The sequence below is a fragment of the Orcinus orca genome, chromosome 17, assembly GCF_937001465.1.
Source record: "Orcinus orca chromosome 17, mOrcOrc1.1, whole genome shotgun sequence".
Classification (NCBI taxonomy): domain Eukaryota; kingdom Metazoa; phylum Chordata; class Mammalia; order Artiodactyla; family Delphinidae; genus Orcinus; species Orcinus orca.
In genome coordinates, this window is record NC_064575.1 from 50,364,244 (window position 1) to 50,386,632 (window position 22,389).

General features: G+C 35.1%; 1 protein-coding gene and 1 pseudogene across 17 annotated transcripts in view; one reads left to right on the plus strand and one right to left on the minus strand.

The window, feature by feature from the left end:
* VPS13B (vacuolar protein sorting 13 homolog B) overlaps nucleotides 1-22,389 on the plus strand; it is an 802,268-nt gene that overhangs the window by 1,111 nt on the left and 778,768 nt on the right. For all 17 annotated transcript variants that reach the window (XR_004486270.2, XR_007472457.1, XM_049700204.1 and 14 more), the window contains exon 3: nucleotides 14,503-14,646. Coding sequence is in view for 15 of the 17 variants with exons in the window: in XM_049700204.1 (XP_049556161.1) it covers nucleotides 14,503-14,646 (144 nt within the window). In the remaining 2 variants the exon portion in view is untranslated. The remainder of the gene's footprint in view (nucleotides 1-14,502; nucleotides 14,647-22,389) is intronic.
* Nucleotides 12,968-14,489, minus strand: LOC105748265 (heterogeneous nuclear ribonucleoprotein A1-like; annotated as a pseudogene).

A 22,389-nucleotide genomic window follows, 5' to 3' on the forward strand; every position in this document is an offset into this window, starting at 1 on the left:
CTTGTCAGAATTGTTCACTCTGTTACTCAGTTCTAAAGCTTTACCGAATATGCTAATTTACATTGCTAGGATTCTGTATGACGCTGGAAAATATTCTCTTTTTCCTTTTTGGGGAACGAAGTGGTGCGAAAGACAGCAAGGTCACATCTTGAGGAAAGTTCTCTCAGTGGGAAAAATGACATTACCCATGACATCCTCAGAATATTGAATAGACAGATTGAGAATGCCAGCATAGTTGAAAACTTCTTTCTTAATCACTTTTTTAGTTTCTTTTTTTTTTAACATGGGAATGGTCTGATGTAAATGAACTGTAACTTCAAAGTTCATATATTTATTAATTCACTTAGTACACTTATTATTAACATATGCCAGGCAATTCTTTTAGGCCTGAGAATACAAAACTTATCTCTGGGAGCTCAGGAGTCAGAGACCAACTGCTTTTTAGGAGATAAGGAAAGACAAGCTGATGGTGATGTTATTAGTAACTTTTAGTTATATTCCACTGCTTTCTGTACTATGGAATAACGTGGAGTTAACGCTGAGAAATAATATTCTTGGTTTCTTCCCCTTCCACTCTCCAAGGTTGATTACCTTAATATTTTCATTGTTTTTTAATGAGCACAAATCCTAAGTATACAGCTCAGATTTTGCATATGCATACACCTGTGTAACCACTATCCAGATCAAGAAATAAAATATTTCCTGCACCCCAAAACGCTCTCCTTGCCTTTTTGTAATTAGTACCCCACCCCTAAAACAAGTGACTGCTATTCTGACTTCTATCAACACAGATAAATTTCTTGAACCTGTTCTTGAAACTTAAATGAGAATCACTTGTGTTTGAATTCTGACTTCTATCAACACAGATAAATTTCTTGAACCTGTTCTTGAAACTTAAATGAGAATCACTTGTGTTTGAATTCGTTTGTTCAACATTATGGCCAAGATTAACCCAGGTTCTTGAATGAATGACAGTTTATTCTTTGTATTGCCTTGTGGTATTCCGTTGTATAAAGATTCACAGTTTATATATTTATTTTCCTTTTGAGGTACATTTGGATTTTTTCTGCTTTTGACAATTATGAAGAAAGCTCTTAACATTCTTGTATTGGACAGAGGTGTTGATTTCCTTTAGATGCATACCTAGGAGGCAGGCATATATTTAGCTTTAATAGATACTGCCAAGTAGTTTTCCAGAGTGGTTGTACCAATTTACATTCTCACCAGTAATGTGTGGGAGTTCCAGTTACTTCACATTTTTTGCTGTTACTCGGTAAGTTTGTTATTTTTAGCCTTTCCCTGTGCTATTGGCTGTTCGTATATCTTCTTTGGAGAAATGTCTGTTCAAGTCCTTTGCCCATTTTAAAAAGTTTTTTTTGTTACTGAGTTGTAGGAATTATTTATATATTCTGGGTATCAATCCTTTATCAGATATGATGTGCAAGTATCATCTCCCATTGTGGGTTGCCTTTTGACTCTGTTGATAGTATCCTTTGAAGAACCAAAGTTTTAAATTTTGATGAAGTCTAACTTACAACTTTTTCTTTTGATGCCTGGGCTTTTGGTGTTATATCCAAGAAATCATTGCCAAATCCAGTGTCATGAAGCTTTTCCCCTTGTTTTCTTCTAAGAGTTTTATAGTTTTAGCTCTCACATTTAGGTATTTGATCCCTTTTCAGTTAATTTTTGTATGTGGTACAAGATCGAACTTCATATTGTTTTGCATATGGCTGTTCAGTTTTTCTAACATCGTTTGTCGAAGACTGTCCTTTCGCTACTGAATGATCTTGGCACCCTTCTTGAAAATCAAATGGTCATTGATAGGAGGGTTTATTTCTGGGCCCTCCATATGATTCCATTGATCTGTATGTCTGTCTTTATGTCAGTATCACATTGTTTTGATTACCATGACTTTGTAGTAAGTTTTGAAATCAGGAAATGTGAAATCTCCAACTTTTTTCCTTTATTAGTTTTAACATTTTTTAAATTTAATTAAAAATTTTTTTATCGGAGTCTAGTTGATTTACAATGTTGTGTTAGTTATGCTGTACAGCAAAGTGAATCAGTTATACATATACATATATCCACTCTTTTTTAGATTCTTCCCCCATATAGGTCATTACAGAGTACTGAGTAGAGTTCCCTGTGCTACACAGTAGGCCCTTATTAGTTATCTGTTTTACATATAGTAGTGTGTATATGTCAATCCCAGTCTCCCAATTTATCCCTCCGCTGCCCCTTACCAGTTTTTTAAATGTTAGGAAAAATTAATCATGAAGTCATACTAGTTAGGAGTTTTCTTAGTTGGAAAGTTTTAATTCCTGATTTAATTGCTTTAACAGATATAGGACTGTTTAGATTTCTGTTTCTCCTTTTGTTAGTTTTGGTTAGTTACGCTTTTCAAGGAATTTCTCCATTTCCTCAAAATCAGCAAACAATGGTGTGGGCCTAACTTTGTAAATAAAATTTTATTGGAGCCCGTCTATTCTCATTCGTTTACATGTCGTCTGTGGCTGCTTTTGCAAGCTAAAACGACAGGGTTAAGTGCTGGAACAGAGTCTGCATGGCTTGCAAAAGCCTGAAATATTTACTGTCTGCTCCTTACTGAAAAAGTTTGCTTGCCTCTGCTCTGAGTTGTCATATTTAAGCCATAAAGTTGGGTTTTTTTGTTTGTTTTTCATTTTAAAGTCGCCTTAAAAAAATCTAGGAACTGTTATGATATCCTCTTTTCAATGCTTATATTAGTAATTTGTATTTTCATTAGTATTGCTATGGCTTTATTAAAATTAGTCGAAACCCAACTTTATTGATTTTTCTATTGTATTCCTGCTTTCTTTGTAATGTATTTCTTTTCTTTTTTTAAATTTATTTATTTATTTACTTATTTTTGTCTGTGTTGGGTCTTCTTTGCTGTGCACGGGCTTTCTTTAGTTGAGGCGAGCAGGGGCTACTCTTTGTTGCGGTGCGCAGGGTTCTCATTGTCGTGGCTTCTCTTGTTGTGGAGCACGGGCTCTAGGCACGTGGGCTTCAGTAGTTGTGGCATGAGGGCTCAGTAGTTGTGGCTCACGGGCTCTAGAGCACAGGCTCAGTAGTTGTGGCACACAGGCTTTGTTGCTCCGTGGCATGTGGGATCTTCCTGGACCAGGGCTCAAACCCGTGTGCCCTGCATTAGCAGGTGGATTCTCAGCCACTGTGCCACCAGGGAAGTCCCCGTAACGTATTTCTGCTCTTATTTTTTTTAATCATTTCTTTTTTTTCCGGTTTCTTTGGATTTGATTTGCCATTGTTTTCTCTAGCTTCTTGAGGTGGAAGCTTAGGTTATTGATTTTCTTCAGCCCTTTTCTACTCTAATATGTGCATTGAATACTGTACATTTTTCTTTAACCATCTATTTAGCTTTATCACCACAATTTTATATGTTGTCTTTTCATTATTATTCAGCTTAAAAATTTCATTTTGATTTCTTATGTAATCCGTGGGTTATTTAGAAGTGTGTTGCTTAATTTCTAAACATTTAGCGAATAATTATCTTTCTGTTATTGATTTCTAATTTAACTGCATTGTGGTCAGCACATTCTCTATGATTTTGATCCATTATAATTTATGACTTAGTACATGGTCAAAATTTTATTTTTGTAAATATTCCATGTGTAATTGATGAGACATGTGTATCCTACAGTTGTTGCTTTATTCTTCCATAAATGTCAGTTGCTTCAAATTGGTTATTAGAGTTCTTCAAATCTTATAAATCCATATGGATTTTCATTGTCTGCTTGTTCTGTCAGTTACTAAGAGAGGTATGTTAATGGTTAACATCTCCAACTATGATTGTGGATTTGTCTACTTCCCTTTTATAGTTTTGCCAACCTTCACTTTATATACCTTGAAGTTACATTGTTAAGTGCATACAGATTCAGTACGGTGATACCTTATTGTTGAATATACTTAAAAAAAATCATTCTGAAATATGTCCCTCTTTCATTCACGCTAGTAATTCTTTTTGCCTTAAAGTCTTTTTAATTATACTCTTTTAAAAATTATTTCAGTTGCTTCTCTAAAGATTACAAAGTGGATATTTGACTTATTGGCATCTACCTTAAATTAGCATTCTTACCATTTCCTGAATAATCTTACAATAGTTTAACTGCATTTGCCCTCTTCCTCTCCTGCCTTTTTTGGTATTGTGGTCCTTGTTTTTGTTTGTTCAGTTTGGCTTAGCTTGTTTAGTTTGGTTTAGTTTGTTTTTCTGCTGCCTGCAGGTAGAAGCCTAGGTTATTGATTTGAGATAGTTCTCTTCTTCTACTATAGACATTTACCATTTACAGCTCTACGTTTCTTTAGATGCATCCTATGAATTTTGGTATGTTGTGTTTTTATTTTCATTCAGTTCAAACGTTTTCTGATTTTCCTTGAGATAGCAGTGTATTTTTGCAGATGTTGGATGGAATGGTTTATAGATGTAAGGTCTAAATTGGTTGATAGTGTTTTTCAGGTCTTCTATATCTTTGTTGATTTTCTGTCTGTTCTGTTTATTATTGTAAGTTACTGAATTATTTCTCTTCTCACTTTTGTCAGTTTTTGATTTATGTATTTTGGGGCTCTGTTGCTATGCTCATATGTTTTATATTCTTTTTAAAAAAATTTTATTGGAGTATAGTTGATTTACAATGTTGTGTTAGTTTCAGGTGTAGAGCAAAGTGATTCAGTTATACATACACATATGTTCATTCTTTTTCAGATTCTTTACCCATGTAGGTTATTACAGAATATTGAGTAGAGTTCCCTGTGCCATACAGTAGGTCCTTGTTGGTTATCTATTTTTTATATGGTAGTGTGTGTATGTTAATCCCAAACTCCTAATTTATCTCTCCCCACCACGTTTCCCATTTGGTAACTGTAGGTTTGTTTTCGAAATCTGTGAGTCTGTTTCTATTTTGTAAATAAGTTCATTTGTATATATTTTCTTCTTGAATTTACCCATCATTATAAAGTGTCCCATGTTATCTTTAGTAACAGTTTTTTTTCTTAAAGTCTATTTTATCTGATAATAGGGTAATTACCTCTCTTATGGTTACTGGTTGCATGATACATGTTCTTTTCTTTTTCCCCTCAGTACACTGCATTTTAAACTATCTTACCACTTCTGCCTTGTGTTGTATTTCTTCAAGCCTGGTACCACACTGTTTGAAAGTTTTACAGACATGTTATTTGGTTTCAACAATTCTTTAAAATTTCATCTGCTGTATTTTCAACCTATGACTGGGATAAACTGTTTTTAATTGTTACTTATTTGCAATGGAGAACACTCATATGAAAACCAGGGGAAAATACTGCTGGAAATTAAGATCATAGAAATTAAAATTCTTTATATGCCTAAAATAGAATACCATACCATTTCCCTAAATAGCAAGCAAATATGGTGATTTGATGTATTCAAGGCAAGAAACTGGATCACATGACTTCCTGGGATCTTGTTTATTAATTTTTTTATTACAGTGTAAAAGACATATAGTGTTATATTGTTTCAGGTGTACAATGTAATGATTTGATATTTGTATATATTGCAAAATGATCACCAAAGTAAGCCCAGTTAACACCTGTCACCATACATAGTTAAAAAAGTTTTGTTTCTTGTGATGAGAACTTTCAAGATTTACTCTTAGCACCTTTCAAATATGGAATACAGTGTTATTAACTGTACTCGCCATGCTGTACATTATATCCCAGGACTATTTAAATTTTATAACTAGAAGCTTGTATCTTTTGACCACCTTTACCCATTTCGTTCACTTTCCACCCCATTGCCTCTGGCAACCACCAATCTGTTATCTGTATCTATACAGAAAAATGAAAAAAAACACACCTTTTTCTTATTTTCAACCTATTTGTGTTTTTTTAATCTAAAGTATGTCTCTTGTGGAGAGCATAGAGTTGGATCTTACTAGTTTTTAAAATCCAGTCTGACAACCTTTGCCTTTTTTTTAAAATTAATTTTTGTTGGAGTATAGTTGCTTTATAATGTTGTGTTAGTTTCTGCTGTATAGCAAAATGAATCAGCTATACATATACATGTATCCCCTCTTTTTTGGATTTTCTTCCCATTTAGGTCACCATGGAGCATTGAGTAGAGTTCCCTGTGCTATATAGTATATTCTCGTTAGTTATCTATTTTATACATAGTATCACTATCCCAATCTCCCAGTTCATTCCACCCCACCACCCTTCACCCTTGGCATCATTTGTTCTCTGTGTCTCTATTTCTGTTTTTCAAAGAAGATCATCTATACCATTTTTTTAGATTCCACATATATGTGTTAATATACGATATTTGTTTTTCTCTTTCTGACTTACTGACTTCTCTCTTTCTCTTTCTGACTTACGTCACTCTCTGTGACCGTCTCTAGGTCCATCCACATCTCTGCAAATGACCCAGTTTCATTACTTTTTTATGGCTGAGTAATATTCCACTGTATATATGTACCACATCTTCTTTATCCATTCCTTTGTTGATGAAAAGCCCTCAGATTGGGAGAAAATATTTGCAAACGAAGCAACTGACAAAGGATTAGTCTCCAAAATATACAAAAAGCTCATTTAGCTCAATGTCAAAAAAAAAAAAACCCAACCCAATCAAAAAATGGGTGGAAGACCTAAGTAGACATTTCTCCAAAGAAGACATACAGACGGCCAACAAACACATGAAAAGATGCTCAACATCACTAATTATTAGAGAAGTGCAAATCAGAACTACAGTGAGGTATCACCTCACACCAGTCAGAATGGTCATCATCAAAAAATCTACAAACAACAAATGCTGGAGAGGGTGTGGAGAAAAGCGAACCCTCTTACACTGTTGGTGGGAATGTAAATTGATACAGCCACTATGGAGAACGGTATGGAGATTGCTTAAAAAACTAAAAATAGAACTGCCATATGACCCAGCAGTCCTACTACTGGCAGTATACCCAGAGAAAACTGTATTTCAGAAAGACACATGCATCCCAGTGTTCATTGCAGCACTATTTACAATAGCCAGGACATGGAAGGAATCTTTGCCTTTTGATTGGAATATTTAATCCATTCACATTTTGTTTTTATTCATATGGTTGGATTTCTGTCTACCATTTTGCTATTTTCTGAGTGTCTCATGTCTTTTGTTTCTCTCATAATCCTTTGCTACTTTCTTTACTATTAAGTAGATATTTTTTAGTATTGCATTTTAATTCCTTTGATTTTTAATTTATTTTGAGTTATTTTCTTAGTGGTTGCTTAGAGGATTACAGTATGCATCTAATTTATCACAGTCTATTTGAGATTAATGCTGACTTTATTCCATTAAAGTACAGAAACTTTCTCCACTATAGCTTCATTTCTTCTCCCTCCTTTGTGGTACTATTTTCACATATATTGCATTTCTTTGTTATAAACCTAATATATCAACGTTATAATTGTTTTTTGTGATTGCCTTTTGAATCAGAAGAAAAAAGAAGAAAACATTTATACTGTGTTTTAATAATTATCTACATATATACTTTTATTAGTGCTGTTTGTGTGGCTTTGAGTTACAATCTGGTATTGCTTCCTTTCTGTCCAAAGAACTTCTTTTAGTATTCTGTTACAAAGAATTACCTGAGACTTTATTTCGGTATGCCTTTATTTCACCTTCATTTTTGAAGTATACTTTTGCTGGATATAGGATTTTTGGTTGATGGTTATTTTCTTTTGTTATTTAAATATATCATCTCACTGCCTTTTTGCCCTTATTGTTTGTAATGACAAGTTAGCTTTTAATCTACTAAGAGTTTTCTTGTATGTGACAAGTTGATTTTCTGTTTCTGCTTTCAAGATTTTCTTCTTGTCCTAGGCTTTCAAAGTTTTTGCTTTGATATGTCTGGGTGTGGATTTGCTGATTCTTCTGCCAGCTCAAATCTGATGTTGAGTTCTTTCAGTGAATTTTTAATTTTGTTTATTGTATTTTTAAACTCAAAAATTTCTATTTTTTTTTTTATAATTTCTATCTCATTCTTGGTATTCTCTACTTGATGAATCGTTGTGGTCATATATTCCTTTAATTATTTAAATATAGCTTCCTTTATTTCTTTGAACACATTTATAATAGATGTTTTGAAGTCCTTGTGTAGTAAGTCCTACATTTGTGCATCCTCAGAGATAGTTTCTATTGACTACTTTGCATGCTTTTCATGTTTCACAATTTTTAGTTGAAAACTGGGTGTTTTGGATAATATGCTTTAGCAACTCTGCATTCTGATTTCTTCTCTCTGGGGATATTTGTTGTTGCTATTGGTTTATGTATTTGTTTAGTGCCTTGCCTGGGCTAAATTTGTGGTGTCTGTTTCCTCTGCAGTGTGGCCTCTGATGACTGTGCTCATTTTTTTTTTTTTCTCCCCCAATTCTTTCTGTTTTTAGGCTTGGCTTTCTAGGGATTACCCCTGGGTCACTATAATTGAGTCATCAGCCAGTGATTGGCTAGAGGTTGTTTAAACTTTTGAACCAATAAGGCTTCTGCTCTTTGGCATGGGACATATACATGTACTAGATAATGCTTTCAAAGTTCAAGGAGTTTACAGATCGGATCCATGTTTTTACTTACTCTGTTTACAAGGCTTCTTGGTCAACCAAGGATGAGTAGATTGTTAGGGGTCTCTCCAGTCTCGTGTCGTCTAAGTAAGCACAGCCTGGCACATACATATAGCTTTCCAGGTTACCAGGAATACTGAGGTCATAGCAAGGCCATCTTTGGCTGTCTTGTTCTCTGGATTTCTCTGTTAATTTTCTGGCTGGTCTTCTGTCTAGTTTCTTGCACCAACTGCTGTTGTGACCTCAGGGTAGCCTTCCCTTATTGCCCCTGAGATTTCTGTTGTTTTTAATAACTTTGTCCAGTTTTGTCACTGCTTTCTGGGGAGAGGATTTGCCAACCTTCTAACTTAGAATTCTTGAAGTCCTGTCTTACATTCATTTTTATTTTGTGGTAAAAAGCATATAGCATAAAATTTACCATCTTAACCATTTTTAAGTGGATAGTTGTGTTAATTATATATATTGGGGTGGCCAAAAAGTTTCTTTGGGTTTTTCCATAATGTATTACAGAAAAACCTGAATGCACTTTTTGGCCAACCCAATACATTGTTGTTCAACAGATCTCTAGAACTTTTCATCTTCCAAAACTTAAATTCTGTACCCACTGAAAAACTACTTCCCTTTTCTCTCTTCCCCCAGCCCCTGGCAACCGCTGTTCTACTTATGTGTCTGAGAATTTGACTAATTTAGGTACATTATAGAAGTGGAATCAAACAATATTTGTCTTTATGTGACTGGCTTATTTCATTTAGTACAATGTCCTTGAGGTTCATTATATGTTGTAGCATATGACAGAATTTCCTTTTTAAAGACTGAATAATATTTCATCATGTGTATATACCACATTTTCTTTATACATTTATCTTTCAATGGACATTAGGTTGTATCCACCTCTTGACTATTGTGAATAATGCTGCAAAAAATATGGTTGTACAAATATGTTTTCAGGATCCTGGTTTCAGTTCTTTTTAGTTTGTGCTCAGAACTGAGATTGCTGGATCATATGGTAATTCTGTTTTTAATTGTTTGAAGAATCTCCATACTGTTTTCTGTAGTGGCTGCACTATTTTACATTTTCATCGACAGTGCACAAGGGTTCTACGTTCTTCATATACTCACCACACTTATCACTTCCTGTTGTGGGTTTTTTTTGGGATAGGTGCCATTATAACAGGTGTGAGATGATATATCATTGTGGTTTTGATTTGCATTTCTCTGACAATTAATGATGGTGAGCATGTTTTCCTCTATTTGTTGGCCATTTGTATATGCTTTTTGGAAATGTCTATTCGAGTCATTTTTAAAATTGGATTATTTTTAAAATTGGATTATTTGTTTTTTTGTTGTTGAGTTGTCATAGTTCTTTATATATACTAGATTTTAACCCCTTATCAGATAATATGGTTTACAAATAGTTTCTCTATTTTTAAAATTGGATTATTTGTTTTTTTGTTGTTGAGTTGTCATAGTTCTTTATATATACTAGATTTTAACCCCTTATCAGATAATATGGTTTACAAATAGTTTCTCTCATGTGGGTTGCCTTTCTACTTTGCTGAGTGTTTTCTTTGCTCTGTGGAGGTTTTTAAGTTTGATGTAGTCCTTTTCATCTATTTTTGCTTTTGTGGCCTGCTATATTCATTTTTCAAGTATCCCTTTTTTCTGTGTGAGAATATTTTTAAATTGCTTACCTAGAATTATATTTATGAGAGCTAGTCAATCCTCTGAATTTTTCATTACTATATCCTTTGTGCAGCCATAGATATTCTGGTTTTAGGGATGTATTTTTCACAATGTATTTCTGAGTAGTTACAAGTAAATAGAATATTTTTAAGTTGTACAATATATTTTGAGAAGGAAAAGGAATGAAAAGAAAATCATTTCTTTGTGGTTACCTCAGGATGATCCATTTATTATAACAGTCAGCATTTTCTTTTGCCTTTTACAAGGCATAAATGTGTTCTTATTTGTTTATCACCACAACTCTGTGATGAGGAAATGGAAATGATCTTGCTTTATAGTCAGATAATTAATAAGTGTTGAACTTCAGTTGGATCTCCAACATGGGCCATATGGTTCAAAATTCCATGTTTTAATGTAGAATGCTGCCTCTTGTGTTAGTGTTTTGTTAGTTATTCAGATGATTAGTAGCATTCTGGTGATACCAAGGTCTTGAGTTTGGTTCAGGTGTCTTTTAACTTCTCCCTAAGAAAAGCCAATTTGTGCCCATAGACTGCGGTTTTGGTAGCGATTTCACAAACGTATCATTGTTACACAAGTCAAGGGTAGAGATGGAGATGTCATTGGAACATTATCCAAATGGATGTATAACCAATGGAAATGTATTCAGTGCTCATAATGAAAGTTAGGTGCAGTATAGTTGTTGATAAGAGGAAGGGCTCTGGCATCATAGTTTCTGGTTTTGAGTCACAGAGCTCCTAGCTGAGTCATTTTTGAAAGTTAGTTGACCTTTCCATGCCTCAGGTTTTTTATCTGTAAAGTGGGTATAATAGTATTTACTTTTTGGGGTACTTACAAAGATTAAATTTTGCATGCAGGTAAAGTGCTTAAAGCAGTGTGTGGTACACAGTAAGTGCTCAGTAAACATTGTCTTCATTATGGACACTGATCAAAATATAATCTGTTCCATTGATTAATGCTGGGAGAAAGTACTGCATCTTTAAAATTAATGAAATAATGAGAACTGTTTAAAAATTGTGACATTCCATTAGAATAGTAGAAATAGATTTTTAGTATTCTGCCCTTTAAAAAAACTTGTGAAGACATAAAGGAGGCTTATACGTTTGTAATAATAAATAGTTAGCATCTGTATATTGATTGCTCTTTGAGGAAGACAGTGTCCTAAGTGCTTTATATAAATTAATTCATTTAATCCTCAAACACACTACTATTATCCAGTTTTACAGATAAAGAAACTGAGACACACATACTTTAATACAACTTGCCTATTGTCATTGTGCTAGTAAGTAGCAGAGGTAGGATTAAATCCACTTGTGCTGGCTCTAGAGTTATTGGTCTTAACCACTTTGCTGTACTATCTGTATATATTTAGCTATATTGCTACTATGTTGCTAAACCAAGTAGGTGGACAATTCTTAGATGAATGAATAGCTTTATATTTATCTTAACTTTCACAAATAGAGTTACAAGAATGTGATTGAGATATAGTCCAAATACAAATTTGTTTTTTTCTTTTGTTGGTTTGTAACATTTTATCTGAAGGTGAAACAATTTAGTATAAAGTGATTGTGGTAACATTTACATTTTCATTTCTAACTTTTTTTTCTTTTTTTGAGAGGAAGTGCCTTTTTTTTTTCATCTTTACTGGAGTATAATTGCTTTACAATGTTGTGTTAGTTTCTGCTGTACAACAGAGTGAATCAGAGCTATATGTATACATATATCCCCATATCCCCTCCCTCTTGAGCCTCCCTCCCACCCTCTATCCCACCCTTCTAGGTCATCACAGAGCATTGAGCTGATCTCCCTGTGCTATGTAGCCGCTTCCCACTAGCCATCCATTTTACATTTGGTAGTGTGTATATGTCAATGCTACTTTCACTTTGTCCCAGCTTCCCCTTCCCCTGCTGTATCCTCAAGTCCATTCTCTACGTCTGTATCTTTATTTCTGCCCTGCCACTAGGTTCATCAGTACCGTTTTTTTAGATTCCATATACATGCGTTAGCATACATCTAACCTTTTTAATAATAATGGAAACCAGTCAGAAAACACTTAGAATTTATGACCAAATAGTATCCAGGTACAATCTTTAATTAGGTAAAGCTCAATAAATTTTTTTTCTAAGTTGGTCCGTTTTTATTTTGTCAGGTCATTCTCCTATCTTTAATTCCATTCTCTTTAAACTTGCCTTACAATCATATTCTGTTATTATTTCCATTTAGCAAAATAAGAAATAGAGGCCTACACAGGTTAAGTAGCCTATTAAATGTAACTTGCACAATAAGTTTTTGTAGTTTATCATTAACTATAGTTTAACAAGTTATTTGATGCTGCTTTTTTAAAAAAATAAATTTATTTATTTATTTTTGGCTGTGCTGGGTCTTTGCTGCTGTGCGTGGGCTTTCTCCAGCTGCGAGAGTGGGGGACTACTCTTTGTTGCTGTGCGCGGGCTTCTCATTGCAGTGGCTTCTCTTATTGCAGAGCACAGGCTCTAGGTGCGCGGGCTTCAGTAGTTGTGGCTCGTGGGCTCTAGAGCACAGGCTCAGTAGTTGTGGTGTATGGGCTTAGTTGCTCTGAGGCATGTGGGATCTTCCCGGATCAGGGATTGAACTTGTGTCCCCTGCATTGGCAGGTGGATTCTCAACCACTGTGCCACCAGGGAAGTCCATTGATGCTGCCTTTTTTTTTTTAAAGACATTTATTCAGTGTCATGATCATGCAATCAACAGCATGGGTGCAAAAAAAAAAAATCTACATTAAAACCCTTTGTTGGAATGCTTTATACTTTCCACAGAACAGAAACTAAAATAACCTGTTATACAGTTAGTCACAATTACAGTCCTTGAGTTTTTTTGCCCGTACACATGAGTATTGTCTAAAACGTGTTCTTTGTAGCACCTAGGCCCTGCCACCACTGTGCTTGGCTGAGTTCACAAATCTATTGTAACCTGTAGCTTCCCTGTCACTTCTCTGGCTCTCCTCTCCTGCTAAGCTTTGTTTCCTGGCAGTAATTAAAACCTTCTGCCACTGCCATAGCTACTGCTGCTGCTGGAACCTCCATAGCCACCTTGGTTTCGTGGTTCGGCAAAGTATTGGCTTCCACCACCACAGGGGCCAGAACTTCTGCTTCCAAAGTTTCCTCCTTTCATGGGTCCAAAATTTGAAGATTGGTTGTTGTAATTGACAAAATCATTGTAGCTTCCACTACCTCCAAAATTGCTTCCATCATTACCAAATCCATTACTGCCATCCCCACTGCCACCATATCCACCACCACTGCCGCTGCCACCAAAGCCACCTCGACCACTGAAGTTTCCTCCATGACCAAAGCTGTCATTCCCATCAAAACCCCCTCCACGACCACCACCAAAGTTTCCAGAACCACTTCGACCTCTTTGGCTGGATGAGGCACTAGCCATCTCTTGCTGAGATAGGGCTTTCCTTACTTCACAGTTGTGGCCATTCACAGTGTGGTGTTTCTGAATGACAGTCTTGTCTACGGAGTCATGGTCATCAAAGGTTAAACTGAAAGCAAAGCCTCCCTTTTTGCCACTGCCTCGGTCAGTCATGATTTCAATCACTTCAGTTTTCCCATACTGTTCGAAACAATCTCTTAGGTGATGTTCTTCAGTGTCTTCTTTAAGGCCACCAACAAAAATCTTTTTCACAGTTAAGTGGGCACCAGGTCTTTGAGAATCTTCTCTTGAGACGGCCCTCTTTGGTTCCCCAACTCTTCCATCCCTTATGTGGCCTTGTATTTATGGCTGCATCCACCTTCTACACAGTGGCATATGTGACAAACCGGAAGCCTCTGGAGTGCTTGGTGTTTGGATCCCTCATTACCACACAATCTGTGAGCGTTCCCCATTGCTTAAAATGGCTCCTCAGACACTCATTGGTTGTTTCAAAGCTCAAACCTCCGATGAAGAGCTGCCTCAGCTGTTCGGGTTCTTTGGGAGACTCTGACTTAGACGTGACGGCAGTGGAGGAGGGAGACGTCAACGATGCTTGCTTGGCGGCGTCCACGGGCAGAAAGGAGTAATGTACCGAACGTATCTCGATGCTCTTTTTTGATGAAAAGTAATTTCCAGAATATTTTTGTGTTGGAAATTTTATTTTTCTTTTCAGAAAGTATTTTGGATATTAGAATGAAAAGAATATTAAGCACTTACTAAATTTTCTTTAATATTTTGTATTTTAAGGAATTGAAATTACCATTCACTTTTTTAAGTGGACATATTCACGAACTGAGGATCCATGTACCGTGGACAAAACTGGGTTCAGAACCAGTGGTAATTACCATCAATACAATGGAATGTATTTTGAAACTTAAAGATGGGATACAGGTAAGGAATTATTAAACCTAGTTGTTTATGTTAACCAATTTTAATAGTTATTTGATATTTTTTTAAATTTTGGGATGTGTCAGGTTTTACATAAACAAATCTTAGCTCGTACGCTTAATTTTTTTTTTACATACCTATTAAAGTAACATAATTAATTGCAAAAGGGTTTTCTTTTTTTTTTTAAACATCTTTTTTGGGGTATAATTGCTTTACAATGGTGTGTTAGTTTCTGCTTTATAACAAAGTGAATCAGTTATACATATGTTCCCATATCTCTTCCCTCTTGCGTCTCCCTCCCTCCCACCCTCCCTATCCCACCCCTCCAGGCGGTCACAAAGCACCAAGCCGATATCCCTGTGCCATGCGGCTGCTTCCCACTAGCTATCTACCTTACGTTTGTTAGGCAAAAGGGTTTTCTTAAATTTGGATAAAATATATCCTAATGGTTATTTTCATACTCATTTTACTTAATCTGATCATAGCCTTAATAGGGATTATGCATATTGCTTATTACCTATATCTGCCAGAAATGGGGCCTGATTGTGTCCAATTTTTAGGTGAAGGTTTTTGAATTTTTGCAAAGTGACATTTCTAAACGAGATAGAAATTTCTCAGGTTATTTTTTGAGAAGATGAAAATATATTGAATTTCCCTTCATACCTAATTTCATTGTGTCTTTGAGGTTTTGTCATCAGAAACTGATTTTTTTCTGACTTCTTTCTTTGACCCATGTTACATTTCTTTTCAGTGTTTTTGTTAAGGTATAATAGTGATTTTAAGGAGTTTCTACCAAAAATTTTCTAATCTAAGAAGCAAACAGGTCTGGGCAGCAGCATATTGTGATGAATTCTTCCACTTTTATCCTGTATAAAAGTAGTATCTCTGTCTTTCATTTTTATTACTTATTCCTTACCCCGTATTTAATTTTCAGTTTTAAGGAAGCCTGTCTAGATCAAGTGAATTGATGAGTATTATTAAGTTTCAATTTCTGTGAAATGAGTAAAGGTTATTTATAAATTGCTAAAATCATTTCCTATTTACAGTAGATACTTTGAGTGTCATATGAACCTACTGGGCTCAAAACTGTTTTTCTTTCTGTGAAATCTCTAATTCCAAACCTTTATTATGCAATTTAACTTAACTAATGTAGTTCCTGGAAGTGAGTAGACCAATGCTATACTCTCATTAAAATTTATTTTGGGAACTTTAAATATCTGGGAGATTGATTTAGGAATCTGTAGATAGTTATGTGCAACAAAGTTTTATTTTACATTTATATTTGGTAATACTTAAATGGTTCTTAATCATCATCTGTTCCTGGAATTTAATTTTTTTTTAAGAAGTCTGGACTTGGTTATACCACCCATGCAGTGCTCCATATTAAGTGAAAAAAAAAAAAATCCAGACACTAAGTGTTTTTTCAATGGGAAGGTGGAAGTTTCAAGGCCAGATGTCCCATAAGAAACACATTTTAAAAGAGGCAAATTACAACTAATTATAGAGGCTGCAGAAAAAGATTTGTAACACATGACTTAGTGTAACCTAGAACTAATATTTGATATTGGACCATGCAGATGGCTACTGCAGGAATGATCAGATTTCCTGCTTATATGGTATTTGAGACTTGAATTTTGTGGTGTGTACAGCAAAAGGTCAAGTGTCATGAATGTAAACCACTCTCAAAACAAGTATTTTATACAGATGTTTAAAATTTTGAGGTAGAAAGGATTTTTGAAAATTGCAGTTGACATTTGGACAAATTATTCAGCATTGTACACCCCTGGAGAGTTATACTTGAGTTTATGCTAGTGATTGGAATTAATTTCTTAGTAAAAACATTATAGATGAAACACATTTTAAAATAGTTTATTTTCCTATTTTAAGCTTTGATTAGTATAATAGGAAATTAACTTAAAAAACTATATATGTGTTAGTAAAATTGAGTAAGCCCATATTTGATTTATATTATTTCAAATTATAGACGCACAATGAAGAAAAGACTTATTTTCTAAATAAAATTAGTGTGGATGGTAGGTTAAATGAAGGGGCCTTTTAGAGTTATAGGTATGAATCTGTTAAAAATAATATTGTATGAGAATGTAATGAAATGAAATTTAAAAGTTAGAAATCTGAGGTTTATTCAGAATTCATTATAAAAAAACAATATTGCTTAATTTCTTGATAAGAAGGCATGTGTAGTTTGTAAAGTTCAATTAAATTCTAACATTTGTTGATTTTTATTTTACTCGTCAGTGCACTGTAAAGCATTGCAAGATATTTATATAATTTCCACAAAAGCTACTTAGAAAATGAGATTTATAATGATTGTGACTCTTTTGATAATAGTTATAGTATACTTCCTTAACATGTCTTTGTGATCATTTTTAATTATAGAGACTTTTTTTGATGCACAGGTGACCAAGTTGTTGTGTTAGGTAAGGTAAAATCACCTTGATGTCCAGTCTGAATTAGTTTAATATATTGATATTTCACTTAGTAAATATGCTATTTACTCTGAGAGACATATCTGTGTCAGTCATACCCACCTTTAGATCCTGTAGATTTGAACTGTTTTCTTTTTCTTTTTTGGACTTGAGACACAGAATTTGATTCATGACACATTATCACTAGTGGTCCAGGTCTGACTTGTTTATTTAGCTAGTTTTGTCCACTCTAGGCTAATCTAATAAATACTTGTGGACCCAGCATACGGCTGAAGAATGAAAACCTTACCAGTAACTTACATTTAACTATGTGCTCCTCTCCTTTTGCATATTTTTGTTTATCCTCTGTGGGCCTCACCTGTAAACTAGGGCAAGACTTGCTACATAGTTCTTTTATTCTTTGATTGTGTATGCTTTCTCTGCTCATTGTGTTAATAATAAGTCTTGCAAAAAGCTTCTTCACCCTAAAGAGAGTAGTAAATTTATTTTTAAAGTACTAGTTTATTCTGGCCTTTGTGCCACCTAGAAAGTAAACTTTCAGAATCTTTTGACCTAATAAATGTAACCATTTGTAAGGCTCTTTATAGAAGTGATACTTGTTATTCATAAAAACAAACAAACTTTAAAAAATCTTTTGAACCTAAACCAAAACTGTAAGTACCATTCAAAACTTGAGATAAAAAACTAAGCTTTTTGTTAATGTATTGGGTTGGCCAAAAAGTTCATTTGGTTTTAAGTAAAAACACTTTTCATTTTCACCCGGAACTTTATTGAACAGTGTATTCATTAACTGGACAAACTCTTTGGCCAGCACAATATGTGCTTTTTTTGTTTTTTTTTTTGGTACGTGGACCCCTCACCGCTACGGCCTCTCCCATTGCGGAGCACAGGCCCCGGACGCGCAGGCCCAGCAGCCATGGCTCACGGGCCCAGCTGCTCCACGGCATGCTCCGGATCCTGCCGGACCGGGGCACGAACCTGCGTCCCCTGCATCGGCAGGCGGGCCCTCAACCACTGCACCACCAGGGATGCCCACAATATGTGCTTTTAAATCCTGGTTAGTGCTCGGAGTTACAGAGCAATCTTGCCGTCCTCTTTCCTTGCATGTTTTGATGCAGTGGAAATTGGTTATTGAAAGTTTTGCTGAGGCTATTAACAATATTTACATGGCCTTTTATTTATTTTCTTAACGCTTTAATTCTCTTATCTGAGACTGGATTAATCTGGTTGACTGCTGCTGTGGCTTGAGTATGTCCCTCCAAAATTCATATGTTGAAGCCCTAACCCCCAGAGATGATGGTATTAGGAAGTGGGGCCTTGGGAAGATGCTTGTCATGAGAGTGGAGACCTCATGAATGAGATTAGTGCCTTTTATTTGTTTTTTAAATTTTTAAATAAATTTATTTTATTTATTTATTTTTGGCTGTGTTGCGTCTTCGTTGCTGCACGCGGGCTTTCGCTAGTTGTGGAGGGGGGACTACTCTTTGTTGCGGTGTGCGGTCTTCTCATTGCGGTGGCTTCTCTTGTAGTGGAGCACGGGCTCTAGGCGCTCGGGCTTCTGTAGTTGTGGCACATGGGCTCAGTAGTGCCTTTTAAAAGAGGCTCCAGAGAGATCCCTAACCCCTTCTGCCAAGTGAGGATGCAATGAAAAGGCACTGGCTGTGAACCAGACAAAGGGCCCTCGCCAGACCAGGTTGGCACCTTGACCTTGGACTTCCTAGCCTCCAGAACTATGAGAAATAAATTTCTGTTGTTTATTAGCTACCCAGTCTGTGGTGTTTTGTTATAGCAGCCCAAATGGCCTAAAACAACTACCTTTTCACACATTGAGTAAGGGCTCAGAATTGCTGACTTAGGTTGTGGAATTTATTGTACTATTATTGATTCTCTCACTTGCACTACTACAGGTTAGTGATGGTGGTGATGATACTAGCAGATAGCATAGTTTAGGTTCTGTCTGTAGATTCCTTCTATGAAAAATGAGACTTAGAGTTCCCTATAAATTATGAGTAGTGTCTTTACTTCCCCTAGGGAATCCTTTTATATTGGGTGCATAAATATTTACAAATGTTACATCCTCTTGTTGGATTGACCCCTTTATCATTATGTAATGCCCTTCTTTTTTTCTTACTACCATCTTTCTTTCAAAGTCTATTTTGTCTGATATAAGTATAGCTACCCCAGCTTTCTTTTAAATGTTTCTATTTGAATGGAATATCTTTTTCCATCCTTTCACTTTCAGTCTGTGTTCTTGTATCTGAAGTGAGTCTCTGGTAGGCAACATATAGTTAGGTCTTGTTTTTTATCCTTTCACCACTCTATTTCTTGTGATTGGAGAATGTAGTCCATTTACATTTGAAGTATTTATTGATAGGTAGGTACTTAATGCCATTTTGTTAACTGTTTTCTGGCTGTTTTGTAGTTCCTTTCTTCTTTCTCTCTTCATTTGTGATTTGATGACTGTCTTAGTGGTAAGCTTAGAATCCTTCCTTTATCTTTTGCATATCTGCTGTAGGTTTTTGCTTTGTGGTTACCATGATGCTTATATATAACAGCATATGTTTATAACAGCCTATTTTAAGTTGATAACAACATGTGTTTGAATGCATTCTAAAGCTCTACATTTTTATCCTCCACAATGTGTTATGTTTTTGATGTCACATTTTACATCTTTTTATCTTGTGTATCCCTCAACTAATTATTGTAGTTATAGTTCTTTTTACTGCTTTTGTCTTTTAACCTTCACACATCATAGCTTTATAAGTAATTAATCTACTGCATTTACTGTATATTTACCTTTACCAGTGAGATTTATATTTACTTTCATATGTATTTTTCTTTTTAAAATTTAATTATTTTTAATTGAAGTATAATTAACTTATTATATTACTTTCAGGTGGGCAACATAGTGATTCTATATTTTTGTATATTACAGAATGATCACAGGGTGAGTCTAGTTACTGTCACCATACAAATTGTTACAGTATTACTGCCTATGTTCCCTAGGCTGTACATTATATCCCCTTGATTTATTTATTTTATTACTGGAAATTTGTACCTCTTAATCTGCCTCACCTTCATTCTTTCTCCCACACCCTTCCCCTCTGGCAGTCACCTGCTTGTTCTCTGTATCTATGCGTCTGTTTCAATTTTGTTATATTTGTTAATTTGTTTTGTTTTTGAATTCCACATATAAGTGAAACCATATGGTATTTGTTTCTCTGATTTATTCATTTAGCATAATGCCCTCTAGGTCCATCCATGGTGTTGCATGTGGCAGGATTTCATTCTTTTTTATGGCTGAGTACTATTTCATTTTGTGTATGTGTGTATATACTACATTTTCTCCATTCATTTATTGATGGACACTTAGGTTGCTTCCATATTTTGGTTGTAAATAATGCTGCAATGAACATAGTGGTGCATATATCCTTTCAAATTAGTGTTTTGTTTTCTTTGGAAAAGTGGGATTCCTGGATCATATGGTAGTTTAATTTTTTGAGGAACTTCCTTATTTTCCATGGTGGCTGTACCAACTAACATTCCCAGCAACTGCACATGAGGGTTCCCTTTTCTCCACATCCTTACCAACTCATGTTATTTGTTGTCTTTTTGATAATAGCCGTTCTGACAGGTGTGAGGTGATATCTCATTGTGGTTTTGATAATTTCATTCCCCTGATGATTAATGATGTTGAACATTCCTTCATGTGTCTGTTGGCAATCTTTATATCTTCTTTGGAAAAATGTCTGTTCAGGTCCTCTGCCTATTTTTTTAATTGGGTTTGTTGTTTTTGATATTGCGTTACATAAATTCTTTGTATGTTTTGGGTATTAACCCTTTATCGGATATATTGTTTGCAAATACAGTTGTTTGGCTGCCTTTTCGTTTTGTTTTTGTGTTTCATCATGCGTAGTTTTGTGAAACCACCGCCACCATGATCGAGATATAAAAGTATATCACCATAACAAGGCTTCCTTGTGCTACTCCTTTTAACTGTACTATCACTTTCCCTACCTCCTGATCCCTGGCAACCACTAACCTGTCCTCATTTTATATAATTTTATTTCAAAAATAACAAATATAAATGGAATCATACAGTATGTAATATTTTGAGCACAGATTTTTTCACTTAATATAAATCCCTCGAAGTTCAGCCAAGTTGGTATGTGTATCAGTGGTTTGTTCCTTTTCATTACTGAGTAGTATTCTACTGTATGGATATATATATATACTTTTTTGTGATACGCGGGCCTCTCACTGCTGTGGCCTCTCCTGTCGTGGAGCACAGGCTCCAGATGTGCAGGCTCAGTGGCCACGGCTCATGGGCCCAGCCGCTCCATGGCATGTGGGATCCTCCTGGACAGGGGCACAAACCCGCATCACCTGCATCAGTAGGCGGACTCTCAACCACTGCGCCACCAGGGAAGCCCTGTATGGATCTATTTATACCATGGATTGTTTAACCATTCACCCATTGACCAACCTTTTGGTAGTTTCTAGGTTTTGGTATTACAAATAAAGCTACTGTGAACATTTATGTACAGATTTCTATGCCTACATAAGTTTTTATTTTTCTTGGATAAATGCCCAAGGATGCTATTGTTGGGTCCTATGGTAATTTCATTTTTATTTTTAAAAATGATTGCTAAACTAATTTCCAGAGTGGCTATACCCACTATTCATTCCTATGAGCAGTGTATGAGGGATCCAGTTTTTTTTGTATCATCACTAGCATTTGGTATTGTCACTATTTTTAATTTTAGCCATTCTGATAAATATGTAGTGATGTCTCATTGTGGTTTTAATTGGCATTTTCCATATGGATAATGATGTTGAACACCTTTTCATATGCTTATTTGCCACATGTATTAGTGAAATATCTGTTCTTGTCTTATGCTCATTTTCTGATTTTGAGAGTACTTTATATATTCTAGACATAAGATCTGTCTGTCAGATATGTGGTTCACAAATAGCTTCAATTTGTAATTTGTCTTTTCATGCTCTTACCAAGGCCTTTTACAGAGTGAAAGGTTTCTGTTTTGATTAGGTCCAGTTTATTAATTTTTCCTTTTATGCATTGTGGTTTCAGTGTCAGATCTAAGAATTCTTTGCCTAGCCAAAGATCATAAAGTTCTTATGTGTTTTTTCCTAAAAGTTTTATAGTTTTACATTTAAATCTGTGATCCATTTTGAGTTAATTTTAATATAAGATATGAGGTTTAGTTTGAAATTCATCTTTTTGCCTGTGGATGTTCACTTGTTTCAGTACCATTTCTTGAAAAGATTGCACCTCCTC